Source organism: Rhinolophus sinicus, chromosome 1, assembly GCF_057876585.1.
Source record: "Rhinolophus sinicus isolate RSI-liver-muscle chromosome 1, RSI-T2T, whole genome shotgun sequence".
Taxonomy (NCBI): domain Eukaryota; kingdom Metazoa; phylum Chordata; class Mammalia; order Chiroptera; family Rhinolophidae; genus Rhinolophus; species Rhinolophus sinicus.
This window is the reverse complement of record NC_142501.1, coordinates 180,606,226-180,620,387: the sequence shown is the minus strand read 5'-3', so window position 1 is coordinate 180,620,387 and position 14,162 is coordinate 180,606,226. Positions and strand designations below refer to the sequence as shown.

General features: G+C 33.0%; 1 protein-coding gene across 1 annotated transcript in view; it reads right to left on the bottom strand.

Annotated features, from left to right (window-relative positions):
• Window positions 1-761: 761 nt before the first annotated feature.
• BANK1 (B cell scaffold protein with ankyrin repeats 1) overlaps window positions 762-14,162 on the bottom strand; it is a 301,747-nt gene continuing 288,346 nt past the window's right edge. Inside the window, exons 12-17 of the mRNA XM_019738939.3 lie at window positions 13,906-14,084; window positions 11,254-11,317; window positions 4,122-4,151; window positions 3,057-3,112; window positions 1,748-1,812; window positions 762-1,480 (exon numbers count right to left, since the gene is read on the bottom strand). Coding sequence (XP_019594498.3) covers window positions 1,753-1,812; window positions 3,057-3,112; window positions 4,122-4,151; window positions 11,254-11,317; window positions 13,906-14,084 — 389 coding nt within the window. The 3' untranslated portion in view covers window positions 762-1,480; window positions 1,748-1,752. The remainder of the gene's footprint in view (window positions 1,481-1,747; window positions 1,813-3,056; window positions 3,113-4,121; window positions 4,152-11,253; window positions 11,318-13,905; window positions 14,085-14,162) is intronic.

The window sequence follows — 14,162 nt, the reverse complement described above, 5'->3', positions numbered from 1 at the left end:
TTTGCCATGGTTTTATTCTAAGTCAGCCCAGTTCATAAGGGTATTTAGAAGTCCTGAATTTAGATTTCCACCTAAGTTAAAGATCCGAATAACATGTGGGCCTTATCTCCTACTTCCACTCTTGAAATTGAGTCTCAGGTGAGAAATGATGTAATTGCATTATAATTAGGAAAGTTAATATTTTACCTGTCTCTGGATTTCACATTTTTTTAGGAAGAATAAAGCCAATGATGGAATTATAGGCATCAGCCACAGGCCAACACAGAAGTTCTTAGAGATGATACATACATGTACAGTTTATAGATGGAGAAAATTATAGAAAAGCAGTTTTTCTATTGTTTTTCCTAACTATTTGGGTACAACAGTCCACAAAATGTGGGTTCAGTGTGTGTGGAACAGCATGCCATTTCTTGAAAGCTTGGATGTGAAACTATGAACTGAATTGCCAAATGTCATAATCAAAAGCACATTCTATAAAGATTAATTAAGCTATTTTTTACAACTTGAGCTTGTTTAAGAATGTCAATAGTACTGAGACACCTAAATAATATTTTGCAGATTCACTTTGAATAGACATTCCTATCATTGTTTAGAAGCTAGAAAAATATCATTGGAGTTTATTCTACTTTATGGACTCTACACAGTGGAATTAATCAAGTTTAGTTATTTTTTAAAATTTCCGTAGGCTTCTCTCTGTAAACTGCTAAGTTTAGAAGAATTTAGTGGTTAATTTTCATACACTGATTTTCAAAAGTCAGACATGTTTTTAAACATTCACTTTATTTGCAGCACTTTTTCATGGAAATCACAGAAAAAAACTGCTTTCTATTCTAAGCTAATAAATTGTGTCTTAGAAATAAGTTGATGAAATTGCAAGCCTTTTAATAAGGAATATAGGTTGTATAAACGTGTACTAATATAAGACACAGAAAGTTAGAAAGATAATGTTCTCAGGGTTATATGCAAATAAGCACTAAATAAGGGAAGGTATCTGAAAATATGATGTGACAATATTAATTACAGTTTTGAGTATGAGAAATTCAGAAAATGGACCAACCACTTAAAAGGCAATATATACTAAAAAAATTTGTATTTTCATGTTATTTTAAGGACAGGAGTAGTAATTTATTAAGGTTAGTTCCTCAAACAGACCTAGTAACTTCACTACCAAACATTTAACTTCTCTGCTCTTGTTTTTCTTTAATTTTTAAAATGGAAACTAGCTGCTTCAGTGGCAAAGTACGTTGTAAAATACAAGAATTTTCAAAGAATGCAATTACTGTATGGCATCCAATTTTAGTCTTGATATACCCATCTGAAGCATGTACAATGCCAATAAATTGTGGCAGTAACAGAATCTGAAATCCAGAGGGTTACTTTTGCTTCCATAGTACAGATTTGCCCTAAAGACAGTGGACAATCCAAATGCAAGCTTGCTTCACCCAGAAAACAGTGTCTGCAGATTCTTCTTTGTAATAACCTGAGAATGAGATCACAGGAAATGTATGAGTGAAAAAGGGATCATCAATTGAAATTGATTAGCTAGCATAAAATCACCCCTAAACATAAATCTTTCTAAGGAACAATCATCTTTAGCTTGAAAAATACACATGTTTATTCTTTCAGGAGAAGAAAATGAAATATTTAAAGTATTCTGTTTGCTAGACAAATGATTCCTTCAAGTCCCTAATAAAACTGATAAAGGTTTTTAAAAAAAATATAACCTTTTTTTTTTTTTTTTTTTTACCTTCCTTACTGGTCTTTTCTGCAACAGAAACCAAATTCCTTTTCAACTTGGAGTCGAGGAGGAAGCTAAGGAAAAAAAAAGAAAGATACAGAGCTAGCTAGCACTTCTTCATTTTTAGGCTGAGCAAAGAAACTTGATAAAATCATAGTTGGTTTTCACAGTCATGGAAAAACAGATTTGTAGAGGCAACTGGCAAGATAATCCTCCATTTTATAAGGAAAGAATTATTGTAAAGCTCAACTACATCAAAGTCTTTGAGTTCAAATTTTATTTCCATTTTGAGAGAGAACAGCCCAAGTGTTGGGAATTTGTATTCTTTTTGTCTTATCCAAAATCTGACTCAAAAAAAAAGAAAAAAAAGTCATGGTTGTATAGTCCTTTAGATCTTGTAGAAGGATGTTTGTTTGACAAAGTCATTTTCATAAATTCCTGGGCTAAGGTGGTACCCCACAATTCTGCTACAGTTGATTGAATCTAATGAGTTTAGATATTGTAGGCTCATTAGGTCTATAGCTCATTGATGGGCCACAAAATGATCCAGAAATGCAAATACTTCAATCAGTTCTTAAGGGTGAATGAGTTTTATGATTACTTTATGATTTATTTGTAACATTAGTGAGCTTAAGGGTTATTAAAATTTGGTATACTAAAATTGGTTTATTATGAGAACTTACTAAAGGCTCTAATTCTGGATTATAGCAATAAATCCAGTTGCTACATGATCCTGGGTAACAGTGCAAATTTCCTACATCACATATATAGACAGTTGGAATAACACAATTTTTATGAAGATAAATTTTTGGTCGGTTCATTATCAGTGTTGAACTGGTCTTGGTTTTCAGTTGCTGCTGTCTTTGTCTAGTGTTATTTTTAGCTTCTTATTATTTTCAGTTAACTTTACACTGTGAAGTAATGCCTATTTACATGAACAATATTTTGGGGTTAAATTTTTTTCCTATAACTAGACTTTAAGGAGTGCAATTAGACTCATCATATTCCTATTGCTAAAGAAGATGTATTCATACCTCCACTAACATTTATTTGGTGCATACATGTGGAATTTAGCCACACTTTGACCTTGACGCCCTTTTCCTTTGAGTTATTTTACTTGCTTTTTCCCAAATAGTTAATTTCTTTAAACTATTTCTTTAAACTGGATTTTGCACACAAATGCTTATATAACCTATGGTATTCATATTTTCCAGAATGTTTCAAAGCATAGTCAGAATAGAAGGATCTTATGTTCTTTCTCAACAAAGTTTTTTTTTCCTTTTTGCCTTTTATAAAAATTAAGATAAATACAACCTACCTTATTGCCTAAGGGTATACTGTAGAACATATTTTCATTGTGGACAGTTTCGTTACCTAGAAATACAAACTCTGTTACTATCTCTTTAGTCATTTGCACATTTAACCATTTATTCAGCACTTGAAAAAAATATATATGCAAAGAGTAGAATGTAGGTAAAGAGAAAAATTACTAAAGAGATGAAAGGTCATATTGAAAAGGTACCCTTGGCAAGTATGTTATGAATTTTTCCTCCCCAAAAGATTGAATAGGGAACATACTGAGGAGTTGCTGCAGCTCAGAAGCAATTCAACACCTTTGAATTATAACCTCCACTTGATTGCACCTTCTTCCTCTTTTTCTTTTCCCCAGTTCACCAGGATTAGCCAATTGCAAAGTACCCTTTATAAGAAAACTTATTCCTACCACTCCTCATTGGCCCATGCTACTGCCCTTCTGCTTTTACCACAGGCTTCCCATTTTCCATCCCAGCCTCACGGCTCGCGTCTACTGCTTCTCCATTCCCACAGTCAGTGCTTTGGTTCAGGCCATAGACAGTTGTTTCTAGATTATCCAACAGCATCCTTCTTTATGCCCTCCCAATATTCTGCACACATTCCTCCCCATCATACTAAAGTGAATCACTATCTCAAGTGTCATTTCAATTTCATTTGCTCTACGCATATCAATAATGTCCATTCATAAACATCAGCTCTTATTTACATATATCATCATCAGTCTTTATAGAATTTCCCATGGTAGAATTCTTAAATATATTTTACAAATGAGGAAACAGAGGCCTTAAGTGACTGGCCAAAGGTCACAACTAGTAAATTATGAAGAGCCAGGTCGATCAGAGCTCAAAGTACATGCTTCTTTTACCATGTAACAATGCCTCTAGCGTTGCTATTCTAGAATTACATCACAATTTATTTTGGATGTCAAGTGGTTTTGCATGTAAATACAAAATCTGTGTGAGTTTTTACACTAACCTGCCTAATCATATTAGGTTTAATCTATATTGAAATTGGTTTACTATGTGCTTTGTTTCAGACCTAAATCCTTCAATAAATACCAGGGACTTACCATTTGGATGGTGCACAATGGTGAGCTTATCTAAAAGATTTAAAAAAAAGAAGAAAAAGGAAATATAACACAGAGTTTTGCTCAATATTCTAAGCTCTCTTCTTTTTATTGTCTCACTACTTTTCTTTAAAGTAAGCATGGAATTTCACAATCTGATTTAAAACAATACTAACCTCCATCCACTAAATGTAAAACCATATCTTTTATTAATTTTGTCTTTTTTCCTCCTGATACTTTTCCCATAGTATTATGATTTTAGATATGTTTGACACTTAATAAAAACTTGCTATTCTGCTTTGACATTCTTTTATCTTGGGCTACTCCATTTTCTTTTGAAATTAACATTATTCAATAATAATTACATACAGTACAATTCAAACATTTTTAAGTGTATATACTTTTGACAAATCTATACAGCCCGTTAGGACAGGGAACATTTCTCTCCACAGAAAATCCTCTTGTGCTCCCTACCTCAAATCATCACCCCACCATTACCCCAGATAATCCATGATTTGATTTCTATCTCTTTAGATTAGTTTTATCTGGAATTCCAGAAAAACGGAATCTTATAGCATAAACGCCTTTGTGTCTGGTATCTTTCACTCATCACACATTTGCTGTGTGTAACAGTAGGTATTTTTTATTTCTGAGTAGTATGCATCCACTGTATAAATATACCACAATATAATTATCTATTCTCCTACTTAGACATTTGGATTACTATTTCCAATTTGGCTGTTACAAATGAAACTGTTATGAAATTTGTGAACATGTCTTTGGGTGGACATATGCTTTCATTTCTCTTGAAAAAATACCTAGTGGTGGAACAGCTAGGCTATATAGTAAGTGCTTATTTAAATTTTCCAGAGTCACCACAACACATCATACTCCCATCAGCAATGCATGCAAAGCATGTCGTTATTCCGCATCTTATTCAGCAGATCTAATATATCTATATCTATATCTATCTCTATCTCTCTCTATATATCTATACACACACACACATATATACATATTGCACAACCATATTTCTATATCTATCTGTAATATATATATTAGCAACCATGAGTTGTTATACTGTTACCTCCAATTCCAATCCAATACCACAAGATTCATTCTAGGCTTCCTGCTTTCCTTAGTTGTAATAACCTTATCTGACAATAGGAAACCAGCTCTCATTATCCATTGTGATTTTATTTGTTTACTCAATTCTACAATATGCATAAAGTAGTTTTGAAATTGCTAAATTATACCCCTGTAGAGAAATAAGCCCTACTAAATGAAGTATAGAATATGATTTTTAATGTACTGTTTTTTTTCTTTTATTTATTTATTTTTTTCTGTTCTGCTTTCAGTGTGGATTTGTTATTTATTTGTAACACCACCAGGTTAATTTTCTTTTCCTTATATTTCATTTTGTCTTCTTCCTAGCTCCATCCTTGTGTGTCAAATATGCAAAATATTAATAAAGTTTTAAATGTCAGAATATACAGAGGTAATATATATATATACAAATATCTATACATATATATACATACATATATATCAGAGAAATATAGTTTTTTTTCTGAGTCAGTTTTTGTTATTTTTTAAAATTAATTTATTCTCTCTTTTGTCAAAGTTGTTAAGCGTATTGGCAACAATTTAATTATATTTCCTTAGTATCGTTTTAATGTCCCTAAGATGTGTTATGATAGTCTCGTTTTAATTCCAGATATAGGTGACTCTTGTTTTCTCTTTTTTCCATGACCATTTATGCCATGGGCTTACAATTTTAGTGGTGTTTTTATATAACAAATATTTGGTTTTGTTAATTTTTTTCTATTGTTCAACTCTTATTTTTCATTATTTTTAATCTTTATTATATTTTTCCTTTTACCTCTTTTGATTAAGTTTGCCTTTCATTTTCTAGTTTCCTAAGGTGAAAACTTAGACCATTGAGCTTAAGCTTTTTTTTTTTTTTATTATAACATTTATAGCAATATATTTCTCTCTACATACTGTTTTAGCTGCATTCTACAAATTTAGTATACTGTTTTTCATTATAATTCAAGATGTAGTTTTCTTGTGATTTCTTATTTAACTTATGGGTTAGTTTGAAATGTATTTAATTCCTAAATATTTTGAGATTTTTTTTCTAATTTCTTAGTTAAACTGTATATATTTCTGTTGTAATAAAATAATATGATTCCAAAATAATGAAATCTTTCAGAGAACATTCTCTGAAGACTTCAATCTTTTGAAATTCACTGAAACTTTTTTGATAGTCCATCATGTTTCCTATATTGGTGAACCTTCCATGAATACCTCAAACACACTTGTCTTCTGAACTTTTTTCAATTTCTTGTTCTGTAAATGTCAACTAGGTAAAATCAGTTGACAGTGTTGTTTAGATCTTCTATTATCATCATGATTTTTGTCTATTTGTCCTATCAGTTACTGAAAAAGAAGTGAAAACATCTCTGAGTATTAGCAAATGTTTCTCCATGAGTTTTTATTAAATACATAAATATATATTATTTCTATAATATTATATATGTATATAATAAAGGACACAAATATTTAGGATTTTTATATCTTCCTAGTGAATTTCCCTTTTATCATTTTGTAATATCATCTTTTATCCCTTGTAATATTTTGTATTGAAGTTTATTTTGTCTTTTATTGATATAGCCATGCCAGCTTTCTTATGCTTACTGTTGGCATAGTAAATCCTTTATATCCTTCACTTTTAAGCTATCTGTGTCTTATAGTTAAAACGCATGCATTTTAAACAGCATAAAGTGGTGTATTACTTTTTTATCCAGTCTGAAAATGTTTACCTTTTAAATAAAGCATTTAATACATTTACATTTAACATAATTATTGATGTGAATTAGTTTATTATTTTTAAAAATTTTTTAAGGTTTTTATTAAAATATAGCTAACACACAATATTATATTAGTTTCAGGTATACAACATAGTTAGGCAACATCTATATACCTAAAGAAGTGATCACAATGATAACTCCAGCAACCACCTAACACTGTACCATGCTATTACAATATTACTGACTGTATTTCCTTGCTGTATATTACATTCCCAAGACTTATTTGTTTTATACCTGGAAATTTGAACCTCTTGTTCCTTTGTACCTTTTCTCCTCTTTTTAAATTTTCAAATTACAGTTGACATTCAATATTATTTTATATTAATTTCAGGTGTACAGCATAGTGGTTAGACATTTATACAATTTAAGAAGTGATCCCCCTGACTAGTCTAGTACCCACCTGGCACTACATAGTTACGACAATACTATTGATTATATTCCTTATGCTTTATTTTACATCCCCATGACTAATTTGTAACTATCAACTTAATCCCTTCACCTTTTTCCCCTGTCCCCAACCCCTATCCCATCTATCACCTCGATAGATTTAGTACCCATCTGACAACATACACAGTTATTACATTATTATTGACTATATTCCTTATGCTATACCCGACATCCCCATGACTACTGCGTAACAACCAATTTGTACTTTAATCCCTTCCCCCTTTCCATTTACCCCCCAAACCCCCTCCCATCCAGGAAACAAAATGTTCTCTGTATGATATGACTCAGTTTAATACTACCATCTTTTTTTGTTTGTTTTTAACCAATCCATTTTGTTTATATTCCGCCTTTTCAAACTTCCTGCTTTATTTTTGGTGAATAAAATAGTTTTTAGTGCTTCATTTTATTTCCTCTACTAGTTTCCTATCTATGTATCTATCTATCTATCATCCATTTATTTATGATTGCTTTGTAACAAAACTATGTATCCTTAACTTATCAGAGTCTATTTAGAGACAATAGTGTACCTCTTTCTGCTTCATGCCTTATACTTGGCTCTTCATACTTCCTACCTTACCCTTTCCTCTTCTTTGTACCTGATTCTTCACACTCCATACTTTGAACTTCACTGTATAAAACATTTACAATCATATGATTCCACTTATCTGCACCCTTTGTATTTGTATGGTTGTTTTCATATCTTTCCTTCCTCATAGCTATAACTCCCAACTTAAGTGTAGGCTCAGTGCCACCGAGGGCCTTAGAAAACACATTGGATGTTCTATAAGTCAACTCTGAGCAAAGCATAAAGCCAAATTTCATGTCAGTAATCAAACTACCTGTCAAAGGAAGAACCTACACTCATCGGAGGAATATTACAGAATCTAGACGATACAGCAGATTATCTGTAATGTCCAGTATTCATTTAAGAAAAAGATACGAAGAAACAAGAAAATGTAATTTATAGAAAATATAAAAATATTAAACAATATAAACTGAACCTGAGATGATCCCGTTGTTGGCTTTAGCAGACAAAGACTTTAAAGCAACTCTGATAAACATAATTATATTCAAAAAAAGTATGGTTTTAAAGAGTGAATAAATAGGGAATCTCAGCAGAAAAATTGAAACTATATAAAACCAAATAGAAATTGTGGAAATTAAAATTACAATAAAAGAAATTTTAAAAAGTATCAGATAAGCTTATTATCAGATTGGATATAACCAAAGAATTAATGAACTTAAGATCACTAGAAATTATTTAATATGATGAACAGGGAGACAAAAACACTTTAAAAAATATGGAGCCTTGGAGACATGTAGCACAATATAACATAACCTAGCATGAATGTAGTTAGAGTCCCAGAGGACAAAAGAGTGAGTTTGGGCAAAACATTTTAAAAGAAATAATGGCCAAAATTTGTCAAATTTAATGTAAACCACCTCCATCCAGTTGCAAGAACTTTAAAAAAAACTCCAATTAGCATAACTGTTAAGAGACCTATACATAGACAAACTGTAGTCAAAGTACGGCAAGCCAATAAAAAGAGATATGCTTGAAAGCAGTCAGAGAAAAAAGTCACATTTCATATAGAGGAAAAACGATAAAAATATTCACTAATTTCTTAACAGAAAAAAATGGAGGACTACAGACAATGTAATAATATCTTTAAAGTGCTATAAAGAAAAATTACCACTCAGAATCACATATCCAGAGAAAATATCCTTCAAAAATTTGTTGAAATAAAAACATTTTCAGATAAATGAAATCAGAGAATTCACAGAGAGCAAAATGTAATATAATAAATGCTAAAAATGTCATACAGGGTGAAGGGATATTAAAAACAGACACTCAGATCCACACTAAGGAATGAAGATCACTGAAAATTATATAAAGTAGGTGGATATTATGTTTTTTTTTTCTGTCTTCCATGTGGATCTTATAGGGGCTTGGTTTTTGTTAGGGCAGGTCTAGAGTTGGTCTTACTCTAAGTCTTGGTCCTTACTCCTTACTTCTCTTGGGTGTCACAGCAGGATGCCAGGTATTTTCACAAAGTGTTAAGAAAACGTTTCCACTCTGGCTGGGCAGGGAATCAAATATCCCAGTATGGCTTTCCCCTGGCTCTGCTCAAACTCTATTGTCTCTGTTCTGCTTTCAACGTCCTGGAAACTGCTATCTGTACGACTTGAGCAGTCTTGCTCTGCACTTGTACAGCCCTTCTCTCAGCCACAGACTTGTGGAGTCCCTCACTCCCTCTGAGCCTACCAATCTGCACAGGCACCTCTTCAGTGACTCACCACACACATTCCAGCAGCCTTAGCTGCCCTGATCTCTGATTTCTGCCTCCTCAGTTCAACAGTATTGCCTTTCTTTGCACAGAATGTAGGGAATCACGAGAGACACCTCATAAACTTTGCTTGTGCCTGGGATTATAGCCTTAGGTTACCTATTGTCCACTCCCTCAAATCAGTTCTCATATGTCTGCCCAATTATTAGGTGTTCTGTACAGAGGGAGAATTTAGCTGGTACTACTTATTTTACATTGGCTGGAAGGGGAGCTAGTTGATTCCTAACTAAGACAACAGTGATTAAGAGCATTGACTTTGGATTCAAACAGAAATAGTCCATAGTTTTAATCTGTGTGTCTTTGGGCATCTTAGTTTCTCAGAGTCTCAGTTTCCCTATTTACAAATTGGAACTAATGCCTACCTCAAAAGGTTGTTGTAAGAAATTAATAAGGTAACATTAAGTGTATATAGTATATAGTCAATAAAGATAAGCTTAATGTTCCTTCATAAAATTATTTATATGTTTTGTAATTTTATACATTGTGAAAGTTTTAATCTTATTCCACATTAGAATGGAGGTCTACAGAATTCAATTTTCTGTAAATTAGTACCATATTTATGACCTTAATTATTTTAGAAAGTGTATTTCTGTCTTAGAAAACATTTCGAGAGAACTTAAAGAATTCTCTATAGAAAAGTAGATAACCTAAAAGTATGAAAAGAAAATGAGTTTAATGAGGGTGAATTTCAACATGAAGCACTAGCTAAAAGCTATGCAACATTATTGAAAATGGAAGAGATGAAAGCTTTCAAGCTTTGCTAGTGGTTGTGAGTTTTTAATTATCTGTGCATGAGTAGGGACGTGGGGAAAGAGTGGTCAGATAGTGAGAATATAATTTATTTTCAATTTTGGAATGTGTTGTTTATCTTTGGAGAAGATTTACCATCTTAATAATGTTTGGTTTGTGTTAACATTAAAACGAGTGGTTTTTGTTTCCCCCTGGGAGCAACTGTTAATTATTAGCAAAGGGAATCTGCATTGCCAAGAACGTGCTAGATGCAAGCAAGGGAAGGCAATCCAAGATCTGCAATTTAAAATAATCCACATGTGGACAATTGTGAGAACTAACTATATTGAGACTATTCTACCTTATTTGAGAAGTATGATTCCTTAAAAAATTGATACTGTGCATAATGGCTCATATATAAAAGAAACTGGAGCAGAACTATCTGGTTTTCAACTTACATAGAAATCAAAGAAAAAAAGTTATTAGCATTTAGTGAACATCCATTATAGGTCAGAGAAGGTGGAAATATTAATATTTTATATGTTAACTCATACAACCATTTTCAGATATATGTATAATTATTCCTGTTTTGCAGACAAGGATTGAAGACACCATCCAGTCACACAGCTGGGAAGTGATGGAGTATAGATATGAATGCAGTCATGCTTGACTCCACATTTCTTACATTTTTCACTTCATTACTTTATCATTTTTGAATAATAGGCAAATTTTACTTACCATAGACATTTTCTTCTTCGGGTCTTTTCCCAATAATACTATCTCGTAGTTGACGTAGTTTTTCCTAAATGAGGAAACAACCAGAAAACAGAAGTCGAGATTTACAAATTTGTCATGGATTAAGATGAAACATTAACTACTATCACCATACCACCATGACTACTTAGTACTAATTAGCACTTACAGCGCCCCAATCACTATCCTTGATACTTCAAATGTATTATCTAATTTAATCCTCATAACTTCATGAAGTATATATAAAATGTCATCATCTCATTTTACACATATGGAAACTGAGATACAGAAAGGTTAAGTAACTTTCCCAAATCACACAGCTATAGGTGGTAAAGTCAGGATTGGAACCCAGAGCCCAGTTACTTTGGGAACTAACACCTGTGATCTACCCTGGCAGGAAATCCTGCCATTTGTGACAACATGGATGGACCTTGAGTGCATTATGCTAAGTGAGAAACATCAAAGAGAGAAAGACAAATACTGTATGATATCATTATGTGTGGAATCTAAAACTTCAAACTCATAGAAATAGAGATAGAAGGGTGAGAGGGGGACAAGAAGTACAAACTTCCAGTTATAAGAGAAAGTCAAAGGGTACAAACTTCCAATTATAAGATAAATAAGTTCTGGGGCTCTAATGTACAGCCTGGTGATTACTGTAGACACTACTGTATTATATACTTGAAAGCTGCTAAAAGAGTAGATATTAAATGTTCTCAGCACAAAAAAGAAATGGTAATTATGTGACGTGATGAAAATGTTAGCTAGCACTATGGTGGTAATCATTTTGCAGGATATAAGTGTATCAAATAAATATTTTGAACATAAATTTATACAATGTTGTATGTCAGTTATATTTAAACAAAGCTGGGGAGAAACAAAACAAAACAAAACAAAACAGAAAGGGACTGACCGATACCTCAAACAGTATTCAGTCAGTTCCTAAACGTATGGCCTCACAGAAAGCAGCCTTAGTGCCTGTCCTTGCATTTACAGGTTAAATTTTGTTTTGTTTTTGCATAAATACTAACCATATTCATTATTCTATTGTCCCTATATATTAGATAAGTAAGATTAACCTTGAAGTAGTGAGTATGGACCACCTTAAATTGTTTCTAAAACAGTATTGGATATAAATACACAAACATAATAGAAATAACCAAAGGTTTAATAAAACAATGCGTGAAGTCATTTCCAAGAAGGTAGATAGGTTGGATTACTCTAAATTACAAACTTTATTATGGAAGGGTCTAAGGAGGATGACGTACTGAAGTACTGACTTACTTCCACATAATTTATATAATCTAGCATTGCTAGGAAAGTGATTTGCAGGTGTGCACTTAAGCACATTATACCCGGTTGAGAAGAAGAGGGATGTTTCATGGTGATGGCATTGGCATGGATTGAGAAGCAATGTGATTCTGATCATGGACAGTGATTAGTTGCAGAACTCTACAATCAGCATTCTTTCGCATTTGTTTGGCAAAATAACTGTCCTTTATTAGCACCTCAAAATCTGGACCATGCCCAGCCACCATCCCCCAAGCAGAGCTGCCGTTAGAAATGGGTGGTTTCTTACAAGGAGTCATCTCAGACGTACTGGGAGAGTCCCCTTGCCTAAACTATCTCCTGCCTAGGTATATGCCACATTGTTTAAATTTCACCTTTGGGATTCATTTTTCTGTTGTTTAAAGAAGTTTTCCTAAGCATTGTTTTTCAATAAAAAAAAAAATGATCCCTTGGGAAAGATAGCATTTTAAGTTATTAATGATTATTTATACTTCAGCCTAAACTAGCTAATTAAATGTGTTTCATCAAACAGTTACCTGACAACTGGTGCCTAAGGCACTGGGGCTTTCTGCACTGAGAAGACAAAAATTGTTGGAATGTTTTGGGAGCAGGAAGGCCTGTGGGATACATAGAATAAGGCCCTGTTACCCTCACTGAAGAATGTCATGGGGTGTAGATAGTATATTTTGTTCTCATCTCTTAATTACCTACTCCAAATTCCCTCTCCGGATGTCAATTACATTTACAGAAGACAAGCCTAAGCTTATCTGACGTTAATGCTCTTGGCATCATTTCTCTGCAGAACCTTTATCTGTCTGTCTGTCTGTCTGTCTGTCTGTCTATCTATCATCTATCTATATCTTTGTATATACATATATATCTGTTAAGGGGAAAAGAAGATAACGTTTATCACATTTCATTTAGAATTATTGCCTGATACGATTTCACTCATTTTCTTGTTTCCTTTAAGTTTGGTCTACATAATACACTGTTTGGAATGCTGAGCACATGTTAATATAAAGATGCTTCACCTTAATTTGAGCAATGAAATTCATAAAACATTCACTATATAGCTAGGGATTAGCTCTGATACACTGGATCCCAGCATTGAGTTCACCAATGGTTTGTAAACAAGAAGTCTGGATATTTTCGAACTTTTAATTGCTTATTCAAAAACATTGTGCATGCGTGTGTGTGTGTGTGTGTGTGTGTGTGTGTGTGTGTGTGTGTGTATTTAAAAACAAAATAACTGTTACCTGCATTTCTCATGAAGACTAAACATTTACAAAGGGGCTATGAGCTATGTAAATAAGGGAATGTTCCAGGAGGGGTTGGGGTCAGTATTACCTGCTGAAACATTTCCAGGCCAGTCTTTCCTATCTGCCAGTGTTTAAATTTCTCCAGGGCTTGGTCCACAGATAGTTTCCCATTCTTCACTTTCTCCTGAAGGAGGATGAGTTCTTCCTGCCCAGCAGCCAGGCAATTCCTCATAGTGGAAAAGGCTGGACTCTCCATCCGACCTCTGTCTGCAATATAAGGGGAGGTGTTTTAAGAAGTGAATCCATGACAATTGGGGGAAAAAAAGCTCTAAAAAATAAGCAGCT